Source organism: Rhincodon typus, chromosome 31 (genome assembly GCF_021869965.1).
Source record: "Rhincodon typus isolate 14 chromosome 31, sRhiTyp1.1, whole genome shotgun sequence".
Classification (NCBI taxonomy): Eukaryota; Metazoa; Chordata; class Chondrichthyes; order Orectolobiformes; family Rhincodontidae; genus Rhincodon; species Rhincodon typus.
The window spans coordinates 20,888,807-20,913,806 of record NC_063362.1 but is presented as its reverse complement, the minus strand read 5'-3'; the positions used below and the strand labels follow the sequence as shown (position 1 = coordinate 20,913,806).

The following is a 25,000-nucleotide window of genomic DNA, read 5'->3' as shown; positions in this document are numbered from 1 at the left end:
TGAATAAGTGTTTATACACTAACTTACTCAGAACAATGCCATTCCCACCATAGTGTCTCCATAACTCACTCGAAACTATGGAAAGATTATAACATTAATTAGCCCTTAGGAACCGACTCTCGGGACCTCCACCAGCATGTCCTTACAGTCTGCTGCTTTTTATCTCTTTGAAATTTCCTTATACACTACCTATTTCGATAACACTGTACCAACTATTTCTAACTTTTATTCAGGACTACAATCTTGTACTAATGTATGGATTTATACTTTTTAAGTACATATTAAATAGGACTGCTACTCTCTTTAAGAAACTTACTGTGAAACTGCATGAATGAATGCGTAGGAACTGTCAAAAACCGGCAATGGTAGATGAAATCTCACAACCCAGCTGCGGGAGATCAGTTTAATATCCTTCATTCTTTTATTTATACACTTATAATTTCTCACTTATTTAGATCATAAAGCTCCAGTATTTCTACTAACATTACTAACTTTAAAGACAAAAGGACCAACACCTCTTAATTGTGCAAACTCAGGTCGGACAGATACTCTAATCCCATCAGGGCTAACAGCCAGCATTTAGCAAGTGCTTAAACTATCGGCGGCTTCCCCAGCAGGACAGATGTCATGCAAACTTGTGTACAATAAATACAGCTATGAGATACCATAGTGTTAAAATTTTAATGTATGTAAAAACTGCGTATAAGAGAAGCTACTGTAAAACTGCACTTTGGATTCCATTTCCTTGAATTGCACCACAGCGGATGCTCAATTAAGAGGCTATTTTCGCCACTTATCGATTTCGGTTGCTATTGAACACGCATTGCATATAGCATTGCATTCCCTTTCATCTTCCTTGATGTCACTTAATAATTAATATTAACTATTACTCACAAATTGAAACAGCCAATTCGGCTGACCTATGTTACCTCATCTATGTATTAAAGATAGCAGTTTTGCAGTCTCATCTATTCCTTACCAGCAGTTGCTCAGATTAACTTAAATCTGGATGACACAAAAAATTGTTTAAAGCTTCATACTTTACTTTCTAGACTTTGAAACAAAACCTTTCAATAGAATAGCTCTACCAAAAACACTTTCACCCAAACATTTCAATACTGTGCAAAGATGAATTTTCATCCTCAAAATTCTCTGGCCTCCTAAAGGCATAAGTAACAAGCTTAAAATATGTGGAACAGTTAAGTACTAATTACACAGGTTATTAAAAGTTTCATGGAATATGAACCAACACCTAAAATATAATACATTTAACAACAAAAATATTTGCACCAAGGGTAAAGAGGTTCAAGCGATGTAGGAACAAATTTTTGAAGTCAGCACGACCAAAAGAAAAAAGCATTCAATACTCTTGACAAAGAGTAGAAAAGCTAGGAAATTATGTGAAACCTTCATAAACTTATGGTTTGAGCTCTGCTGGAGTACCGTGTTCAATTCTGGTACCATATGTTAGGAAGGATGTCAAAGAGATATACCAGAACAGTACTAGGGCAGAGCAACTTCAGCTGAATGGGAAAATTAGAACAGATGGTATTGTTCTCCTCACAGCAGAGAAGGTTAAGGGGAGATTCAACTGAGGTAACCAAAAACTATGAAGGCTTGTGATAGAAAGGAGAGAGAGAAAATACTTCCACTCGCAGAATGGCCAGTTACTGAAGGATGCAAATTTAATACTGTTGGCAAATGAACTGGGGCTGGAGGACGGAAAATGTTATTATTTTTACCAGAAAATTATGATTTGGAACGCAATGCCTGAAACTGTCAGAAGGGATAGATATCTGAAAAGGAAATCTTGTAGGGTTTTGGGGAAAGACTAGGGGAGTGCAATTAACTGGACTGCCCTTCCAAAAATGCTGGAATAAGCATAATGGGTCAAATGCTGCGTGAGGATAAGGGATTCACGTATCTGTACTCAATGAATCAATGGGTCTGACTGTAGGTTTACCACGAAAATTTTTTATTAATTCTGATTTTAAGAATGAGTGTAAGTAACCTGAGACATGAGTAACTACAATGCACATACAAGCATTAACATTTTTTTTCTATCCTGCCTTTGTCACTCAGCAAGACGCAAGGGCAGCGCCCATCAGAAATACTCTATGGCAGAGTCGTAAAGTAAGACTTCAATATGCTACTTTGCGTTGCCTGTCTACATGTACAATTCACTACTGCCATAGTCATGTATCCTAGAAAAGGAGTCACAGTGTGAAAGTGGCTCACTGCAAAGATACAAAAAGCCAATAAGTGACTATTTACTGTAAAGAACACCTATCATTTAACTTCAACAATAAAACAGACATTAACCATCACTAGCAAGCTATTAAGTTTACACACTGTTTGAAGTCTCACAAAAGCATAAATTTGGATCAGATTCCCTGGGATTTTAACTATTAGGCACTGTATAACACAAACAAACTGGAATCCTTTTCTATTTGCTTCAGAACATGCCAAATGGCAAAGAGCATTGAGAAACTGACTTATCAATATAAATGTATAATCACCGAGAACACAATTGTGTAACATCAAATCAATGAGGTGGGGTTAAATGAGAATCACCGAATATGGTGATCACTGAATTAGTTTGCCTGTATATGTTTCACTACATCAGCCTGCCTGTGCAAGTACATCTTAATATCACATAATGCAGTACTCTGCACAGAAGATACAACTTTGGCTGAACAGTTTCAGCCCGATAATGGGCATGGTAGAACACACTGAATTGTTAACTATCAGATGTTAGTCCATTTTCTACAGGTAAACTGGGTGCAAAACATCTCTCCAAATAAGAGGTGGCCCACAATTTAAACAGTCCCTACAGTCACAGATAAGTGAATAAAAAAAATTTAAATATTGCACCCCACACCAAACAACTCAACCCTCACCTACCTAAACCTTAACAATTTGGGTACAGAAATGTCCTATGTTGCCAACTTTCTATCTAAAGATACAAAAGAACGACTTCTGAATCTTATTTCAGTTGACCAAAACCCTCTTAATAGAAGGTTAAATGGGAACTTTTGAAGCAGAGTAGGCAGGAGAAAATTAAAAGCAGAGGTGAGTAATCTTGAAAAGCATTAACACAAGGAATCAAAAGCATGCCACAATACTGTACCTGTCTGGTCAGACTGCCACCGAGATTCATAGTTCCAGAGCCAGCCTTGTTTGTCTGTAGCCAAAGCATAACTGTAGAAGTCAGCTTGTAATGAGCAGTACGTCCACTCGACTTCTCCTAGAAATTGAATTAAATATGAATCATCTGTTGCAAACACAACATATTTTTTTCAAACATATTATCGCATTTCAACTTTAGAATGCTTGGCAACAGGGAGTATTCAAGATGCAGACAATTATATTGTACAAGGGAGGAATGGATAAGCATCTGAAACAGAAAAACACAGGTTACAGGAGGGAAAGGCAGTAGGATTAGTTTTCGATTGTTGCAACAAAGACTTCCAATTAAAGTGATCAAATGGCCACCTTTTATATTAAAAATGTCTGAAGAGTCTATAAATATTACAACACTTATAAATTAAGGGTGCACCAGGTATATTTGCATAGAATGCAGTTGATAACTATGCCAGGATCATTAAATGCTGTATTTTGGTAACAGAATTATTAGCCCTTCTTCTAATTACCAAAACATGTATACTTTACAGTCAGATTGCATGAAGGAAGAGAGTGTTGTCATTTACAAAGTTTGTGCAATCAGTTGACAGACATAGTAAGTTGTGCAGATGGAAGCCTGGATATTACAAAGTGACTGGGCAAATGCAGTTCAATGCAGGAAAGCATGAAACCATCTACTTTGGATCAAATAAGTCAAGTTGGAGTAATTTCTTCTGATGAAAAATTAGGAAATGAAGAAAAGCATAAGGTTTAGGTACTCCTGTACAAAATTAGAAAAATTGATATATTGGTACAAACAAACTGAAGAAAAAAATAGTCTTTAACTCAAGGGTCTTGGAATATAAATAGGAGAAAATGATAGCCAGTTGCGTGAAGTCTTGGTCAGACTCATACTGACTGCACGTTCAATTAAGGGTGCCAAACCTTGGGGAATAATAAACTGGTCTTACAAAGGGCATGTAGTAGAATTACCAGAATGATAATAGGGGGTTGAAAGGATTATGAACTCAGGTGGTGTAAACATGGTTGCATTGCCTAGAATTTTAACGGTTAAGTAGTGATCTAATCAAAATAATAGGAGGATTCAATGTGATAGAAAGAGAAACTGTTGCCTCTGAAAGGGAACAAAAAGGACAATTTCCTAAAATTGTAGCTAATCAGCTAGTAGTGAAATCAGGGAGCACTTTCCCACCGAAAAACATTACTGGATATCTGGAACACCCCTTTCTTGAAAGGGCTTAAAGAGCTGAATAGCTCTCTTCTATTTCATTGTAATTCAAGATTTCATGGGAACCACCTTTTTCTGCACTACGGTTATTAAAGATTTTGTTTGTCTATAATTTTGAAGATGTTGTCCATATTTGTGCTTGGCAAAATGGACTACTTCGCAGTACCGTAGCTGGTAGAAAGGCCAATTTTCAATATCTTTCTCAAACTTTTTAAAGAATATGTTAACTTTGCATAACGTTGAAAGAGTAACACTCAAGGCAAGACCTACAAACCTTATTCTGCAGTTAATACTATGTGCCCCCAGTTACCCATTTTAAAAGACAATAGAAAGAGTCTGCTATCAGGATACGAGATACACTGGTTCATGCACTATGCATTATAATTTACATTGGTTATGGTACCACACTGTCATTGTTGGTGGGACACAGGGCAATGTGAAAGGGCGTCATGGTGCACAGAATAGATTTAGATTAACAGCTAACAGTTGACAAATTTTAAAAATCAGACTTTTGACCTGCACAGAAATTCTTGAGTTTTCAGCATATTGTTTTCAAGGGGGATTGTAGCATGTTGGTAATGTTACTGGACTTATAATAAACCAGAGGAGATCACTAATACTCTGGATACAAGAGGTCAAATTATATCACAACATCTTGAGAAATTTCAACACAATTAATTAAAAACAAACACTTTCAAATGAAATGATCATAAGTTTATGGATTGGCAAAAACATCCACCTTGTTCACTACTTCAGGACAGGAAATCTGCAATCCTTACCCAGTCTGGCATATTTGTGGCTCCACTCAATTGTAGATAGTTTACCACCATCTTAGCAGTTAAGGATGAGCATTAAATGCTGGTCTTGCCAGGTTTAGTCACATTCCAAGAATTAACAAAAGAAAACTTTCAAACTTAACTATCTTGAAACAGAATCTATCAGTTTCCCTTCAGGATGTACCTGAACTTCCACCACATGTATGGAGTCCCAGCAGCCTTTGATCTTTTTTGATCCGTCACCAGCTTTCTTGATAAGTATCACACCAGCAAAACCATGGTCTAAGTCCCAGAGGTAGACGGAAGAGACTCCTCCTTCAAAATATCTGCCAGTCACACGTAAATGTAAGTTAATAAAATAGAGCTGCCTGAAGAACACAGGCTTCATTAAATCCCGAATACCTACTATTCTAAGCCAAAGTTTCATAATCCATTAGTTTACCTTTCCTGACAAGTGTCATTCAGTCCATTCCCCAAAATCGAAATGGCAGTCACTTCCAGGCAATTTTTGATTGATTGATTGATTTATTTATTGTCACGTGTACAGAAATACAGTGAAAACCTTTGTTTACAAACGGTACAGGCAGATCATAAGCTAAGAATGTACAGATCAATTTATTTTCCTACATATTGAGTGATTTCACTTGTAGTTTTAGAAATGTAATAAAATTTCTGAAATGAAACATGCAAGTATGAACTACTTAATAGAATATCTGATACGGAAAGACAATATTATGTTTCAAGTGGTATTCTTCAAATCTGGAACATTATGAATTCCAATAATCTTCCCAAATAAAAATGTCTTCAAGTTGAGTTTTCAAATTTGATACAAAATGTTACAAAACTCTGATGCGGGTCCACTCAATTGTCGGTAGTTTACCACCATATTAACAATTTGTATGATCAAGAATAAAATTCAGTACAGCTAGCTTTCTATAAGGATCACAGGGAAGACGAAAAAACTTTGACAATGGTACTGGGGATCAAGGATTTTTGTGTGCATTCGTTGTGGTTTAGTAAGCCATAACTAGGTCATGTTTATATCAACTAAGTGGCCATTGGTCTCAGACAGATAGATGTGTCACAGAACATTTCGAGCATTTGGGAGTGCTCAATGGATCAAACCATTCCATTCAATTTTCTGTACTCTGTCAAGACATTTAAATATGCATTTAACAGCTGCATTTAGGTAAGCAGATGTTGTTTTGAAACCTATGAGTTTCTGACCACCAAAACGCAATTATGAAAAATACAGTATTTGCTTTTAGTTCCCTTTTCTTTTAAAATAAGTTCTTTAAAGAAATCTGGAAGTACATCTTGGTAGTCACGTAACCAGAAGGCAGTCAGTTTGAGGCTGTCAGAGATATGAAGCTAATCAGAGGACTGACTGCTTTTCAAGGTTGAATTTTATTTTGACAGGTTAGTGCAGAAGAAACATCCATGCCATTTTGAATAAAATAGAAAGTTTGTAAACAGTGCCAGAATACCATCCGTCCCAAGTAGGTGTTCATTTACTTGTCCAATGTTACATAAACGTGTCTTTTACTTGTATGCAGAATAACAGTCAGATTGAAAGTATTTTCTGCATGTTGTGCAGGAAAGGACATAATGTGGTATATTCCAGTATGTGGCCAGGCTCCTATACTCTGCTTTATAGGAAATACAAATTCTCTTATGGGCGTACACTTATCCAAAGGAGAAAATCCGTTTTAGAACCGCGAAATTTAATAGACTATTAGAAGTGACTGCAATCCTAACTTACTTTTCCAAGTTAATCATAAGTAATGCATTCTGGATGTGGTGAGATCACTCAATTTTCACAAGGCATCAATCTAAAGGATGCTAAATATGCTGTAAATATAATTAAATGAAAAGCCATGACAACTTCAGAGTGTGAAGTTCTTGTGCACCAAAATTATGGTGTAGGTAAACTGCCATTTCTGAATAACATAGGATCAACAGCAGCATTGGACAAAGATATCAATGTGGCTTTTGGAATGGAAATGCAAAATTTTCAGCATTTAAATAAAAAACAAATTTGCTAAATACTTAACAACTTTTTGAGGCAAGTATAACATTTTTTATTAATTTGTCATTTCTTAACAGCAGCACCTACAAATGTGTGGCTTTTGCCATTGTATAGAACAAACCAACCAGTTCTTGAAAGAAACTTCAATTTTCTGTGCAGTTTTGAATTCCACAATACAGGACATAGAAGCACTGAGGGGGGTCATGGAAAACAAGGCTCAGCTGAGCAATGTGGAAGTCTGGAATTGATCTACTCAGTCTATGAGATTAAAGAAACATTGCTTGCGTGACCCATAGGCCACTGATAAACAAAATGCATCTCAAACACTTACTCTCAAGATTAACTGAAGGCCACCCTTTAAAGTTTTGCTTTCTAGAATAATGGAATGCATCCTAGTATTACTGGCCTAAATCTGGGTCGAACATGGATTATGTAACTACACAATCCTATAGATGTACACTATCAACTACAAATTCACTTCTCAAACACAGACACACTGTATCTCTGACTCCAGCATCAGCAGTTGTTACTATCTCACACTGTTTCTTCATTGTTATTTGGCCAAAATTCTAGAACTCCCTGCCCAACAGCACTGTTGGGGGTAGCTTTATCTCACAGACTGCAGCAGTTCAAAAAGGTAACCCATCACTGACTTCACAGGGGCAGCGAGGGGTGGATAATGAAAACAGCGACTCCCACATCCCAAGAAAAGAAATGAATAAAAATGATACAGGTAAGCATATGCCTCTCTTACACCAGCTACGTAAATTATTGTATACCAGTTTTTCAAAAAATGGCACTTGCAACATGTCACTATTATTATTGTATGGTTGACAATGCACTAGTCCATTGCAAAATAATTAGCCTGTGATTAAGTAACTTTTTAAATTGTTTTATTTTATACAACTGCAGCTCAGTGAATAAGCCATGGAACGATTGCAGCACTACAGAGATGGAAAAATCTGTTATGCATTAAACTCAAGGGAGAATACTGGCAGGATACAGCACATCTTAAATATATAATAATATTGTATAACATAATAGTGGTGCTTTGTCAAATGCCAGATTTTGGAGAACTCCCCCCACTAAACAAAAAAAAAAACTCGAATACGAAAAGCCTACCAGAGGGCAGAGCAATTTTCAGCATTTATAGACAAGCCTTGCTCCTTGTACAATATGCAAACGATATACTGGTCAACAAAAGTCTGTTTTTACTTACACTGCAACCCCATTTCCTTACAAATCAGTTTAGTTTGAATCAAACACCCTCTGGATAGCCATCTACATTTCAACTCTTGTTGTATTCTTTTTGAAAATACTTTGTTAGCAACTAAAGATTTTATGCAGTCATTGAAAATCAAGTGCTAAGGTTCAGTTCACAGTACGTGTGCTTAAACAAGAAGGGTGAACATGCATGCGCCAGGACGCAAGCACATGACTACGAAGCATTCAAATTTTGTATTATCTGGAGGTGATGGCTTTTTGGAGGAGATATTAAATTAAGGCCCCTATCTGTCACAAGATCTTAAGTAGGACTGTTCACTGACAATTTTGTAATGTTCAATTCCACTTGCAACCCCTTTGATGATAGTGTGGCCCGTGATAATCTATAGTGAGAGATTAAAGTGTTGGTATAAATTCCAGAAAAAGCTCTAACCACCTCCCTTCCAACCTTTGAAGTCAACATCATTACAAAAGTTCCCACCATCAATGTCTTGCGTGTAACTACTGACCAGAAATTTCGCTGGAGCAACCATATTAACATACTGGCTGCAAGAGCAGGGCAGAGGCAAGGTATTCTACAATGAATTGCTTACTCCTCAAAGTATATTTACCACCTACAAGCTTAAGTTAGAGCAGCTCAGATAGTCTTCATTTAGCAGCAAAGATATAGCCACATTAACTTTCAAGAAGCTTAACACCATTGCTGACAAAAACAGTTTATAACAAATGCCTCTGTTGTCATGAATTTCATATTCATCACCTTATCACCCGTGCAGTGGCTCAGTATATACTGTACACCACATACACTGCAGCAAGTCACCAACCTTCCTTCAACAGCACGTCAAGTCTTTCAGTCTCTACCACCAAGGAGGTCAGGATATTACAGAAACCTTATCACCTCCAACTTAATTCACACCTCATCTAAAATTGGAAGTATATTGTCAGTCTTTTATTATCACTGGATCAAAATCCTGGAATTTCCCACCTTGTAATTTCATGGGAGTCTTATCACCACAATGATTGCGTTGTTTAAGGAGTGTAGATGGCCCATATATCAAGAACAAATAAAGAAAACAAGATTTCAACTTTAATTGCAAAACAAATGGAGAAGAATGGGAACAAATCAATTCCCAACAGACGACTGTTTTTTGCTTCTCTGTTGAGATCAGAATTGGCATCTTTCTATTCCAGCCAAGTCAGTCATCTGAAGTAATTTTTGGATAGTTTTTAACTTTATAAAATGTTTCAAAACAAAAAGAGACTGAATCACTGTACACTGATATCAGGCATTCACATGGGCTTTGAGGGGACACAACCAGTACCCAAGGTCAATACAATTGGACAGTCCACTGTAGAATTTAGAAGAAATTCCAGATAACATTTAAAAACTTCCACCATTCAGCAGCCACATTTCAGGTAATCATTTGAAATTAGTGTCACAAATTAGAAAGTACCAATTTGAAGATAATTCTAAGATTAAAAAGGTGGACCAAAACAGAGTGCGATTTAAAACAATTGATAAATGTCTCTGGTTAAATTTGGACCTACTGGATTAAAAGTAGTGAGGAAAATATTATTAAACTTAACTGGGTATAAGACTTACAGGTCTCGGTACTGATCAAATGCTTTGTTGGCTTCAACTTCCAGTTTTCGCAAGCGAGCTGATGGCATGGCACCATCTTCCAGAGGAGGATCATACTTATTACTCCATGGTGACCTGAGAAAGAAAGAAGTACAACAATTAGAAACATGTGCATTACAAAAGCTCTTATGCGCACTTTGTTTATTTTAGGGAAAAAAAGCTGCATATTACCCAATAAATCAGTAAATACACAGTGGCCCCCAGCATTACAGATACAACCGGCCTTCAGCCAATTTGATTCACTCCTCGTAATATCAAGAAATGGTTAGATACACTGAACGCTGCAAAGGCTATGGGTCCTGACAACATTCAGGCAATAGTCCTGAAGACTTGTGCTCCAGAACTTACTGCTCCCCTAACTAAGCTGTTCCAGTAAAGTTACAACACTGGCACCTACCCAGCAATGTGGAAAATTGCCCAGATACGTCCTGTACACAGAAAGCGGGTCAAATCCAACCTGGCCAATTACTGTCCGATCGGCCTACTCTTGATCATCATGAAAGTGATGGAAGGTGTCATCAACAGTACTATGAAGCAGCACCTACTCAGTGATGCCCAGTTTGGGTTCCGCCAGAGCTACTCAGCGCCTCACCTCATTATAGCCTTGGTTCAAACATGGACGAAACAGCTGAATTCCAGACGTGAGGTGAAAGTGACAGCCCTTGACATCAAGGCTGCATTCAACTGAGTGTGGCATCAAAAAGGCCGAGCAAAACTGGAATCAATGGGTATTGGGGCTAACTCTCTGGTGGTCACAGTTAAACCTGACAGATAGGAAGGTGGTAGTGGTTGTTGGAGGTCAGTCATCCCAGCTCCAGAACATCTCTGCAGGAGTTACTCAGGGTAGTGTCTTAGGCCCAATCATCTTCAGCTGCTTTATCAATGACCTTCCGTCCATCATAAGGTCAGAAGTGGGAGTGTTCGCCAGATAATTGAACAATGTTTAGCACCATTCACAACTCCTCAGACCTGAAGCAGTCCATGCTCAAATGCAACAAGATCTGGTCAATATCCAGGCTTAAGCTGACAAGTGGCAACTAATACTTGTGCCACACAAATGCCAGGCTATGACCATCACCAGTAAGGGACAGAGACAATCTTATTGGTGAACACAGAATCCCCACTATCAATATCCTGGGGCTTATCATTGACCAGAAACTCAACTGGACTCACCACATAAACACAGTGGCTACAAGATTAGGAAGACTGCGGTGAGTAACTCACCTCCTGACTCCCCAAAGAGATAAATAGGGCACAAGTCAGAATTGTGATGGAGTACTCCCCACTTGCCTGGATGAACACAGCTCCAACACCACTCTGGGAAGATTGACACCATACAGGATAAAGCACCTTGCAAACCCACGGCCATTTCTATTTAGAAGGACAACAGCAGCAGATATATGGTAACACCAGCACCTTCAGGTTTCCCTCAAAGCCTGGAAATATATCTCCGATCTTTCACTGTTGCTGGGTCTGTGATGGAACATTCCCTACTTGTCTGGACTGCAGTTCCAACAACACTCAAGAAGCTTGACACCATCCAGGACAAAGCTGTATGATTGCACCACATCCATAAGTGTCCACTTACCCCCAACTCACCAATTCTCAGTAGCAACAGTGTGTACTATCTACAAGATGAATTCTTGCAGTGCATCTAAGATCTTTAGACAGTACCTTGCAAACCAACAACCACTTCCATCTCGAAGGACAAGGAAAGCAAACACCTGGAAACACCACGACCTTCAATTTCTCCTTGAAGTCACTCGCAATCCTGACTTGGAAACATATTGCCATTCCTTCACTGTTGCTGGGTCAAAAATCCTGGAATTCCCTCTCTAGTGGCATTGTGAGTCAACCCACAGCAGGTGGACTGCAGCAGTTCAGGAAAGCAGCTCACCACCATCTTCTCAAGGGCAAGTAGGCGACTCAGCAACGCCCACATCCCACAAATGAATTTGAAAATAAAATTGATCTGTAATGATGTATTTTCAGGATGGCAACCTGTAACTTGTGGAGTGCCACAGGAATCAGTGCTGGGGCCACAATTATTTACAATATATACTAATGATTTGGATGAAGATGTAAACATGCTATCACCAAATTTGCCAATGACACAAAAATAGAGGGAAGGCAAGGGATACAGACAGGTTCAGTTTGTGGGCAAAAACTTGGCAGATGGAATATATGTGGGAAAATATGAGATTATGCACTTTGACAAGAATAGGAGGAGCCAAGTATTATTTACATGGAGAAAGACTACAGAAAGGTGGAATTTGGGGGACTTTGTGCATAAAAAGCACGAGAAGATAGTATATAGGTTCAGCTGCTAATAGGCAAATAGAATGTTGGCTGTTATTTCAAAGAAGATGGAGAATGAAAATAGGGGAGTCAGGGCTCTTCTTATGCATGGTAGTGTTCCTACCTCTGAGCTAGGAGGTCTAGGTTCAAGTCCTAACTGTTCCAGTGGTGTATAATAACATCTTAACAGACTTAATTAGAAAATATATAAAAACAGGAAGTCTAGTTCAAACTAGGCATAGAACCTAGAATACTGTGAGCAGCTTTAGTCCCTTTATCGAAGGCATCAAAAGCAGTCCTGAAAGTGTTCACTAGGCTGATCCTGGGTATGCAGGGATTTATTTTTTTAATGAGGATAGATTGAGTAGTTTGGGCCTGGACTCCCTGAAGTTTAGAAGGATGAGAAGTAAACTGAGGGAAACGTTTATGATTCAAAGGGAGCTTGACAGAGTAGATGCAAAGAGGTTTGTTTGCCCTTGTAGGTGGCCCTATGACCAGAGGGCATAATCTCAGAGTAAGAGCTCACCCATTTAAGCCTGAGATGAAGAAGAATTTCTTCTCTCAGAGCATAGCAAATCAGTTCTGAGGAAGGGTCACCGGACCCGAAACGTTAACTCTTGTTTTTTCCTTCACAGATGCTGCCAGACCTGCTGAGCTTTTCCAGCAACTTTGATTTTGTTCCTGATTTACAGCATCCACAGTTGTTTCAGTTTTTATTTAGAGTTGAGGATCATCAGATTAGTCATGGTGTCATTGACTGATATGCACAGTGGACAACTTCTGTTCCTTCATCTTATGGTCCAATTACTCATTTGTATCAAGTTAGTTTTAGAGTAGGCTGTCTGCTTAGCTATCTACCCGAACAGAAGAGGATGGGTGGAGGTTTGACTAACAATTGCATGTAACTAGGAGATTGCAAGAACTGCAGATGCTGGAATCAGAGTCAATACAGTGTGGAGCTGGAGGAACACAGCAGGTCAGGTAGCATCAGAGGAGCAGGAGAGTCGATGTTTTGGGCCTGGACCCCTCATCAGGACTCTGATGAAAGTTGTGATGAAGGGTCCAAGCCCAAAATGTTGAATCTCCTGCTCCTCTGATGCTGCCTGACCTGCTGTGCTCCTCCAACTGCATGTAACTATCTTCAAGTTACAATCTGTGAATCTGTAACTGCAAGCAAAACTGACTTATGGAGTAGTGTAATCAGAAGCAAACTTTAACGAGTCCTTTTGCCCAATGATGTGTAATTAGGGTGTTTCCTCATCAGTTAATGGCAATATCTAGCAATTGACCCAATGAGTCATCCAAACAAGCCATTTCTAATCGAGGGATCTGAACTGGTAGATCACAAATAGATCGCTTTTTGACAAATTAGATTCTCTCATTTAAGTCTAGTTTGTGTTTATTTGTCTTCAATGAAAGAAGTTTACACATCACTTTACAGGCAAGGATTTTATTTCTTCCCCATCTATTTGAGCAACGTTCCTCTAATTTGGTTTTCTTGGATGTGTACATGACAGAAATACAATTATCTTTCTTGGTAGATTGTGTGTATCTCACATTTTAAAAGAATCCATATACTTGACTGAAAACTAAATTGGTTGCTCCAGAAACAGCTAACCTAATTCAACATGAAAAGACTGCCTCTGGGCAGTTAGGGACGGACAATAAATACTGGCCTAGCCGGTGATGCTCGCATCAAATGAATGAATAAAAGAAAAACGACAAACCATTACCTCATTAGGTATTAAGTGGACTAGAATTTCATTATTTTCACTCACTTATAGAAACTTCTTGAACGTCCAAGGGGAAAAGTACATTTATAAACTCACCAATTGTCCATTGATCAATCACTATTCATCAAACTGTTGGGTTTTGAGGTGTACAGGAGTTCTTGAATAACAATTATGTAATTGCCACCAAATTTTCCAAGAATTTGTCACAAGTAACTGATCAAACAGCTTTTTTAAAAATCATATTATGTTTCAAAGCTAGCCCATTTTAGAAATTTAGAAGTAAAATCCCATATTGAGGATTTTAATCAAATATAGCCATGTGATCTGAAAATGAATGCTGTATCTGTTGCAATATTCCGATTGTGGTATACAAAATTCAATCTATGGTTTTATTTCTGTTTATTACTTCATTTAGCCTATAATATTTGAATACATTGTACATTGTGAATATTTTCAGATTTCTGACCGAAAATGTTCCTCCACAATAAGTACCTTACTATGATAGGAGTTAGAAGTTACTAGTTACAAGTCTAACAAATGGTTTTAAGCTTATTTTCCCACGTTTGCATCTTCTGCAGTTTGCATTCTGCAGTCTACAATTAGCCTACTAAATGTCTTAATTTTAACAATCAGCAATCATGTCGCTGAGCCTTTACTTCTTGAATTTAATCACCTTCATCTTCAACATAGCTGGAGAATTTTAAATACAGAATCATCTTTATTGCAATACTCGAAATGGTTCTACTGGCTCTTCTTAAACATGGACACAGTTCACCATGGGTGGTCTTACTTAATAAACTGTTAGATTCATTTCCTTGGGCTTAAATATTCCACAAATCTGGTTGTCCAGCCTATTGTTTTATTATTTGACTTTCCAACTGCTATTGTACTTTGTACATCAGGGTTTTTTAAACTTGAAACTATCTTTTATTAAGTTGTACAATGAGCCTATTAGTGTTAATATCTACGCATTTCATTTCTCAAAAAAAATTACATCTAAACTTGTATCACTATAATATTTCTCCCACCAAAATTCTGTTGGAGCAAACCTTCCATTTTCATATAATACTGAGTATTCAAATAAACCATTTATGATGAAATTTTATTTTTAAAGAATTTTTGCAGACAGATTTAAAAACACAAGTGATTAAAAAGTTGTTGTAAAAACAATTGGCAGACTTCATCCATATTTATGTGGCATAAAGCTTGTTTATTTATATGGTTGTACTATAAAGAACAAGAAAAAGAACACAAAATATTAAACACAGATGTTACTAACTGCAGTGAGTGAAAGGTTTGCACAGCAAGAAAAAGCACACAAGCATAAGTTGAAGACTCTGGTAAACTTAACACATTAAACTCCACAATAAAAGGTACTCTGCTGACGCTTTTTCTTTCCATTAATAGCTGAGAAAGATACAGAGTCAAGCTCCAGTGAAGAAATTAGATTTGTTTCAGAGACTAAGACTGGAATGAAAGATTGTTGGATACAAGGTTTATTAAATATTGAAATTTATTTGAAAATTATGTACCATCATAATCATGGGCAGGCTTATAGTAAAGTAAACACTTGGCCTATGCTCTGAAACTGGAGATTTCCTTGCCAGGGATTCAATCAATTTGATTTTTATTTTATCTGTCACCATCCTATTCAGACAACTCAATAATGCATCCAAACAGTTCCACCTATATGCAATATATTGCTTAAATGAGTCTGGGAATCTGCTTTACTCTCTGGCTGCCAATGTTCTAACTTTAGTAGTTGGAAGCATCCCCTCAAGCAAGTCAGGATTCATTACTGAATTTGGCAAATCAGAAATAAAACAGATGTTAATATGATTAAAAATGCAAAACTTTAAGTTCTTTCCTGAAAAGACCAGCAGTTATCTCAGTTAGTCTCACCTTCACCTCTACATTAGGAAACTCCAGGTTTAGATTCCACTCCAAGGATTAAGCTGAAATTGCAGTGCAAGACATGGGAGTGCTACATTATCAGAGTTGCTGTCCATAGGACGGCAGCTTATATCTGAGGCAGCCATCTCTGATGAACGTCAAAACCGTTTGAAGAGCAGGAGAAGTTCTGCCCAAGTCCTGGACTACATTTCTCCCTCCACAAACATCAAAACACTAACTGATCATTCAAATCACCATTATTAGATGGCTGCTTCTAGCTGTCTACATGACGGTCACTGCTTTTCAAAGTGATTCATTGTACAAGAACAGCTGGGAGAAGTTTTTGTAAAGGTCCAAACTGAAAACTTTGGTCTTTTCTAGTGACTCTCATTGGGTATTTAGTAGTACTCAGAAGAAATCTAGTCTTAACGCAAGTTCTAAAATAGCAAATACTAATATTGAATTTTTACATTTCTCTCCCAAAGTCCACTGCATAGATAAACAAATGGCTGACATAATATTGATACAAAAGATTTTAAATTGCCAAGAAAATATGCAGCAAATAAATCAGTCCACATACTGATAAATGTGGGATGTCAATTTCTTGGGAAATAGACTCTTATCAGAAGCACTTTAAAGATGTTTCTATTAAATTCTTAACAAAAGTACAGCTCCAAGTGATAGACTTGGTTAGGGCAAAGGGGAGATATGGCAACAGAACCTGGCTTAGATTCACACCTAGCAGGTGGCGATGGAACAACAATGCTACAGAAGTAGAACCCTTAACCAGCTACCAGGAGAATTTCTGTGGTACAGAAGACATAAAAGACATAAAAACGGAAATAAAAATGTTTTCAATTAAATTCAAGTTGTACATTTTAATATTTTCAAACAAACGTACATTTTTCCTTTGAAAACTGTGACTCGTACTGAAATCATTTGGTAAACATTAATGCTTCCATACACCACAGATTGCAGTTAGTATTAAAATTTACAGACACTAAAATTCTGGCAAATGTCCTTTCAGATTAAGAGCATGCAATCTTCAGAGTCCTAACATATTATGTAAGCATATGTCGCAAATTTTAATTTGCAAAATACATCAAGAGCTGTAACTGCCATGGTAACAACTGATGCCAAGCATTCTGTATTCAATAATTAGAATTATATCAGATCAGAAGGGGACAAGCAACAATAAGACCTCCGAGTCTCAGCTGTAACAAAACTTAGTATAAAAACAGAATTTACCAATTCAAATTTAATTTGATAGCCTGTTGAGCTTTTTAAGAGTGTGGGTGAAACTAAAAATGTATGTACCTAAACATTTCAATTCTTTAAAAGCTTAAGCTTGTTTTAACGACTTTTGAAATTGTTGCAAATTTTAGTTTGGGCTTTTTGAAAAAACTTTTAATAAAACCTGTCAATTTCCAACTTGTTCAAATGAAAATGTATTTATAACACGAAAGAGATAAAAATTGAGAGGGAAGTTATTATTATTCAAATGCTTCCACCTTTGTCTGTAAAGAAAGAATAAATTTGTGAATGACTAAATTCTGAATATCTTCCTCAAAATATTTTGGTTTGGAACATGTGGCTTTCTATTGTACAAAGAAGCTTTTAAAAAGGGTATTTAATTGGCAGTGCAGAGACACACGATTTCAGGTCTCCATCACTCCAGGGATGCTGCCAACAGACGAGAAGCCTGTATCCTGGAATGTGTCCATACATTTTTTTTTTAAACCAGGGAATACAACTTCAGCCTAGCCTGGGAGCTTATCTGGAACCATTCAACCTCAAGAAAACATTTTACAAACATTTTATACATAGAGAACTAGTAAGGATTAATAACTAGGTTAACAAGTTAACGTGCATTTTATTTGTGCAACAGAAAGCCACATGGCCCTAGTCACCGTGACTATAAGGAAAATGTATTATTCCCTCAGAGAACATTTTTTGTTGAAACTAACGATTTCAAACTGTGTGGCTGGCACCAGTTTCCCCATAAGGATTTCATTTAACAGAGAAATTCGGAGAAAAACCCTTGTGTAAAATTCAGGAAAAAAATGAGCAACCCAAAACCTAAAGTGTATTTAATTCAGAAACTAGATCTCATGACAGATATCATGTTAGATAGTGAATCAGCATTGAATGTATATATTAGAATTTAAGGAAAGATGGTTTTAATATCCAAACTACCTCATAATAAAAAATATTTGGCAACAGTGATTTTATGGATAAAGAGTAGAACATTCAATTGCTTCTTAACACAATATGGATTAATTCCAGTATTTCTAGGATTAATTCCAGTACTCCTGATTTAGTCATCTTGTTCCACATTACAGAACAATTCACATCAGTTCAAACATTAACAGGTTTTATTAAAAGTTTAAAAATTTGCAACATTTGCAAAGGTCATTAAAACTAGTGGAAGCTTTTTAACAATTGAAACGTGCAGATACATTATGTTTCACACACACATTCAAAAAGTGACCAGGCTAGATTTTTTTTTAAATCAACCTGTTCAGAGATTTTATTACATATTTTGGAGCAGTTGCGACTTCCACCCAGGCCTCCTGGTTCAGAGGTAGGGACCACTGCTCCACAAACTGACCATGTTATCAGAAAACTAGAAGTGGTACACACCCGTTTCATTAAATGTGCAAATTAAACCACTTGCTACCTCAGTGACAAGTTTAAGTGGAAAAAGCAAGATTGTTTTGTGCATAAATAAAAACCGAAAGGATTGCGGATGCTGTAAATCAGGAACAGAAACAAAGTTGCTGGAAAAGCTCAGCAGGTCTGGCAGCATCTGTGAAGAAAAAAATCAGAATTAACATATTGGGTCCGGTGACCCTTCCTCAGAACAATGTTAACATTGTTTTGCGCATGATTGTTTCCTTGTATTGTCAGCAGAACCAGTACACAGGAATGTTCATCAGAAAGAGAATGTAAGCAGCTATTTTTTAACCCAAGTGTCAAGATTTTCCTTCAATTACAATGAACTACTGGATCAGAAATTCTTAATCATAAACCTAGTCATGTTTAATCATGATAAAAAAAACCTTGTAAAGAGGATCTACGCATAATGTTAACTATAAACCTAGCAGAAGACCAGAAATTTAAAACTGGATATGCCTACAGAGTATGACGCAAAAGAACAAAAGGAATAGGACTGTGTAATCCAACAATCCCTGCTCCACCATTCAACACAATCATGCCTGATGTTTGGTTCCAACTTCCAATATTGCAGGAACCTCACACAATATCGCAGGTGTGATCTCACCAAAGTCCTGCACAATTATAGCAAAACTTCCTTATTTTTGTACTCCAATCCCTTTGAATAAAGGCAGTAACATTTGGACGACACAAATGCCAGGCAATGATCACCTTGATATAGATAATCTAACCTCCACCTCTTGACATTCAATGGTATTACCATTACTGAATCCCCTATCAACATGCTGGGCGTTACCATTGACCAGAATTCATCTAGACTTGCCACACATACACACAGTGGCTACTGGAGCAGGTCAGAGGCTAGAATACTGTGGCAATAACTCACTTCCCCACTCCCCAAAGCCTGTGCTCAAGTCAGAAGTCCACAAAGCACAAGTCAGGAGTGCAATGGAATATTCTCCACTTGCCTAGATGGGTGCAGTTCCAACAACACTGAAGAAGCTTGACAACATCCAGGTCAAAACAGCCTACTTGACTAACCCCACATCCATAAGCATTCACTCCCTCCACCACTGACAATCAGCAGCAGCTGCAGCATGTACTATCTGAAAGATGCAGAAATTCACTAAAGATCCTTAGACAGCACCTTTCAAAGCCATAACCACTTCCAACTAGGACAACAGCAGCAGATACATAGGAATGTCAACTCCTGCAAGTTCCCCTCCAAGTCACTCACCATCCCAACTTGGAAACACATCATCGTTCCTTCACTGTTGCTGGGTCAAAACCCTGGAATTCCCTCCGTATGGGCATTGTGGATTAACCTACAGCATGTGGACTGCAGCAGTTCAAAAAGACAGCTCACCACCACTTCTCAAAGGCAACTAAGGATGGGTAATAAATGCTAGGCATCCAGTGACACTCATATCCCATGAATGAATTTTTAAAAATTGTCTAAATTATTTGTTGTAACAGCACGTTAGCGTTATGTTCCTAATACAAGTACACATAAGTCCTTCTGAACATGAACACCGACAAGGTACACACCTTATTATTTTCTATTCCAACTACTCTAAGACAATGAAGGATCAATATTTATTTTAACTACTTTTCTTTTTACATATTTGTAAAATTTCCAAATCTGCTTGACCCTTTGTCAATTGGCAGTTGGTTCAAGAAACAGCCCAGAGATTGTGGTTGTTTTATAATTTGGATCCTAATGCTTCAAACTCTCTCAACAGAACATAATTCTGTTGTTGATTCTTACGTGACCATGACAACCGGATTCCTCCACTCCAAGTCTGTCCCTTGCACGAGAAGGTATCCTTAACCCTGAGAAAACAACCTTTGGAGTTATCAGTTGGGGCAGGAGTGAACAGTATCCATCCATCTGACTATACTCTCCCCTACCACCACCACCACCACCACATTTCTTTTTGCAACCCCTACTATAATTTGAATATCATGCTGCACCATATACATTGGTCTGTTTGCTCACACATTCTTCTTTTCACCATCACAGGTCTCAAGCGTCTGGCACCTGTTAGTCAAAGTCAAGGTCTGAGATTCCACAAGTGTTACATTTTGGATCCCCATTTCTTCATGTCATGCCATCCTAGACCATTAACCAAATGAAAAGTTCTACTTAACCTATGGGATGCAACTGCCTCCTGCAGTAAAGTGTCCAGAAATCTCTTCCCCTCCCCAAATGTCTATAACTCAGCAACTGTACAAAGTTGCTCATGCTGTAGACATACATTGTACATCTAAGTTAAGTACTTTAGTTAAAAACGGCTTCATGATTTTTATTAGTTCAGTCATCTCACCTGTACGAGTCACCATCTCTATTATAGTCACAAAGTAAGTAATCCTTTCCAATTACTTTATCCCTGGCGATCTTCAGTGGCTGATCTACAGATGATAATAGGTCTTCACAGAGAGTTGGAACCTGCAAAAAGATCAAGCAGAACACATTACAAACAATTTTAATCTGGAACTTTCTTTAAACTGATAGTTTAAAAATGAACTCATCTCTTAAAATCATCACAAGTAATGAGAAACACAATATTCAAAACTGTATGAATTTAAATACTAAATAGAATGGTCCTATCAAAAGTGATCTCATTGGAATCACCCATATGCTTAAGACAAAAATTGTGTTCACATACTTGAATAAACATCACAGCAGGGTCTCAGGAATGCTGCAAAAACTTGCAACCTCATAAATTAAGACATCACACAGTCAGGGTTGTGCAGACAGGTTTGTGCATGGTAGCTACCAAAGGAACACCAGGGGAATACCAAATACCACACAGGCAGAAATATTGCACATGGCACATGAAATAATATCTCTTTTTGGGAGAATTTTATACGGGTCATAGGATATTAAGATCAAGTTAAAAAATACCAAACTTCATTTAAAATTACATTATAGACATCACTTTGCATCTAACATTCAAATTTTTTTATGCATTGTATTCTGCAAATCCTAAAATAACTCAAGTACTGTACCCCGCTGCAGATAAAATCTGTAAAATCAGATGGATGGAAAAGATTTCAAAATCTTTAAGAAAATTGGATGACTAATAGTTATTTATTCAATTTTACATTTATCACTCTTAATAGACACCAGAATGTATCAAAGCTATGTTCCTGAAAAAATACATTTCTTTCCACATCATGTACATCAAACACAAATTATCTGCACCTCAGGTTCCACATTCTCAAAGAACCAGAAACAACTTTTCTCTGCTGCAATTTCTTGTTCACAAAGCATGGTTATTATTACACTGAATAACGACCATGTTATACTGTCATCTTAAGAAGCTTTAATGTATGATTAATTCTACAGAATAATCCTGAGGAATGTATTTGGAGTCAAGCAGATATTGAGGTACCCTCAAGGTTTTGGAAGTCTTGTTACCTGAATGAGGTGCAGTGTGCTTCAAAACTATTTATTGTGGAAATATCTGGTCTGCTGAACAGCCAGCAGAATGGAGGCTTCTGCCCAGGATGGCATTTCAGTAAAGCACAAATGGAGTGCAGCAGAACAGTCAGAGGTCATTAATTTCACTAAAATGCTTAATTGGTGATTCATCATCACATTTTCTGTATATGCAACTTTGCTGTCATTCTACCTGGTTGCCTTATTTATTTATATGACAGTGATAACCAGCCTGAAGGAATGAATTGCCTGTGAGGTGTTTGGGTCAGCATCAGGATATAAAATATTATCCAAGTTATTTTCTTTCCTGAGGTTAGTTCTAATTTGTCCGTACAAATTTATTACACTTGAGACTCCACAAAGTCCCAATCACTGGCACACCAAACTGTGCACAAACTTCCATTCCAGCTTACCTTTAGCTGTACTTATTGTATTTGTTGCATAAGTTTGAAATTAGAGATGTGTTTTGCTGGTTGAGAATCTCAATTCCTGACTCAAGTTCCCTTATTGAATTGTGTTACCTCTTCCTTCACTACTCATCAGAATGTGGTACTTTCGCCATAAGCAGCTACGGATTTACTCAGTTTCCAGTATCATGGACATGTCAGAACTCATATGGACACAGCATGCCAAGATCAGTGTACCCATGTGGTGCTTTAAAAATAAACCTACTTTGAGGTTGCAGCCTTGCTCGCCAAGCCGGTGTGCTCGATTGCAGATGTTTCGTCACCCTGCTAGGTAACATCGTCAGTGTGCCTCCGGTGAAGCATTGGTGTTCCGTCTCGCTTGTTATTTATATGCCTATTTTTGCTGGAGTGGTTGATATTACTTGAGGTTTTGTTCTTCAGTGATTTGTATATTGGGTCCAGTTCAATGTGTTTGCTGACGGAGTTCCAGTTGGAAGGCCAGGCCTCCAGGAATTCCCTGGCATGTCTCTGTTGGCTCATGCTATTATGGATGTGCTGTCCCAGTCGAATTTGTGTTCTTCTTTGTCCATGGATATTGAGACCAGGGAAAATTGGTCATATCTGTTGGATAATATTTTACATCCTGATGCTGTCCCAAAATACCTCACAGGCAATTCATTCCTTCAGCCTGGTTATGACTGTCATATAAATAAGCAAGGCAACCAGGTAGCATACACCAAGAGACACAACCAATTCTCACTGGTTTCGTACCACATACCCAACCTCACCACTACGTAGGGCAGCAGGCTTGATACTTTGTGGAAAACCAACCTGAGAAACTGCCAGCCACACTGCCAAGTTGCAGAAAACACAGTATACATGATTTATGGTTTATAAATAACAAGCCCCAAGCATGTATTCTATTTGAGTATGGCTAACATTCCAGGATTCAATTTTTATTACTTGCCATCTTTTTGGCTCAATTCATTCATTAGTAAGAATTTGACGAAGCAATGAATGATAGACAGCAACATGAGGCAGGCCAGAAATGTAAAAGAAAAAAAACTGCATATTAATTTAAGCAGAAACCATCTGAAATGGCGCTTAACAACAAAAGTAAATAGCCACCCCAGCTGATCTGGGCAAAAGGGAAGAGGGTGGGACAGAAACTATTATAATTTTTAATAAATTCAGTACATCATGCAATCATCAGTGGATAGAAGATTTGTATCAACAGCAAAAGGTATCAGCCGAGGGCCTTGTCAATGCCAAGTATTACACACAATAATTACACCCTCAATGTTCAATATACTGCAATCCTTGTTCAAAAACATTCGAATTTCAAATAAATTTTGTCAGATTGCATTAATGCTTTGATATTTCACAAGCTTTATTTACGAAGTACTACTTTCCTGTAGTTGCTACAACTCTGCAGCAGATGTCCCTCTTTTCAACTATCAGATAGCATTTGCCTCGCTGTCAAATGTGATTTACTGCAAATATATTCATTGGAAACATTTTTGTATGACAGAATTTATAATTATGATAACAAGTGGTTAAGCTACAAAGCAAAAAGGCAATTGTTATTAATTCCTTAGCGTAGGCAACACTGCCATTCCAGGAACCAACGTAATGAATCTGTGATGTACTGTCTCTAATGCAAATGCATTCTTCCTTAAATACGGGAACCAAAACTGCACACACTATTGCAGATATCACTCACTAAAGCCCTGTACAAACATAGCAACACTTCCTTATTCTTGCACTAGGGAAAGCAAGGCTGATGTAGGCTGTGAGAGAGAAATGAAATTGTGAAATGAACTATTATAAACGTCGTGCTATAAATCACTTTGCAGTAAAGGCCACCATACCACTTAATCGCATATTTACTTGCCATACACACGTGTTAACTTTGTCCTCCTTGTTTGAATACACTAAAGTCTCTAGGAACATCAACACTTAAAAGTTTGTAGCCTTTGAAAAAAATTCAGCCCTTTCTGATCTTACTACCAAAATGAATAACCTCAAACTTCTCCACATTATATCCAAAGCCACCTCTTTATTCCTACATAACCTGCTTACATCTATTGACTTGTATTCGTTCTATTCTCTTTGCAGCTTACATTCCCATCTAGCTATGTGTAGTTAAATGCACAAAAAAATGAAAAGGAGTATACCAATTTATATTACAAAGTTTACAATAGTTCATTTCAGAAATGCATTTCTCACACACAGCCTACATCAGTTTTGCTTTCCACAGGGCACACTAACTCCAGTGAAGAGAGGTGTCAATCTACTGGCAGCAAACTTACCCCAACATCCATCACTTACCCCCAGTCATCTCTGCACACAATTCGGCTGACATTCCAATAATAGATGAAAGATAGACAGAAAAAACATACCTCGCAACACACCATCACATTTCAGATTCAATGTGGACCTACAACAGCTGCATGAAGTTTTAATATCTGAAGTAAGTAGAACCGGACATTCAGACGAGTGTTT

General features: G+C 37.6%; 2 protein-coding genes across 3 annotated transcripts in view; one reads left to right on the top strand and one right to left on the bottom strand.

Annotated features, from left to right (window-relative positions):
• Positions 1 to 25,000, top strand: part of micos10 (mitochondrial contact site and cristae organizing system subunit 10) — a 401,440-nt gene that overhangs the window by 98,934 nt on the left and 277,506 nt on the right. The gene's annotated exons all lie outside the window — the stretch shown is intronic.
• Positions 1,100 to 25,000, bottom strand: part of capzb (capping actin protein of muscle Z-line subunit beta) — a 61,260-nt gene continuing 37,359 nt past the window's right edge. The window contains exons 2-6 of the mRNA XM_048614850.1: positions 20,971 to 21,144; positions 10,005 to 10,118; positions 5,333 to 5,474; positions 3,126 to 3,247; positions 1,100 to 1,160 (exon numbers count right to left, since the gene is read on the bottom strand). Coding sequence (XP_048470807.1) covers positions 1,100 to 1,160; positions 3,126 to 3,247; positions 5,333 to 5,474; positions 10,005 to 10,118; positions 20,971 to 21,144 — 613 coding nt within the window. The remainder of the gene's footprint in view (positions 1,161 to 3,125; positions 3,248 to 5,332; positions 5,475 to 10,004; positions 10,119 to 20,970; positions 21,145 to 25,000) is intronic.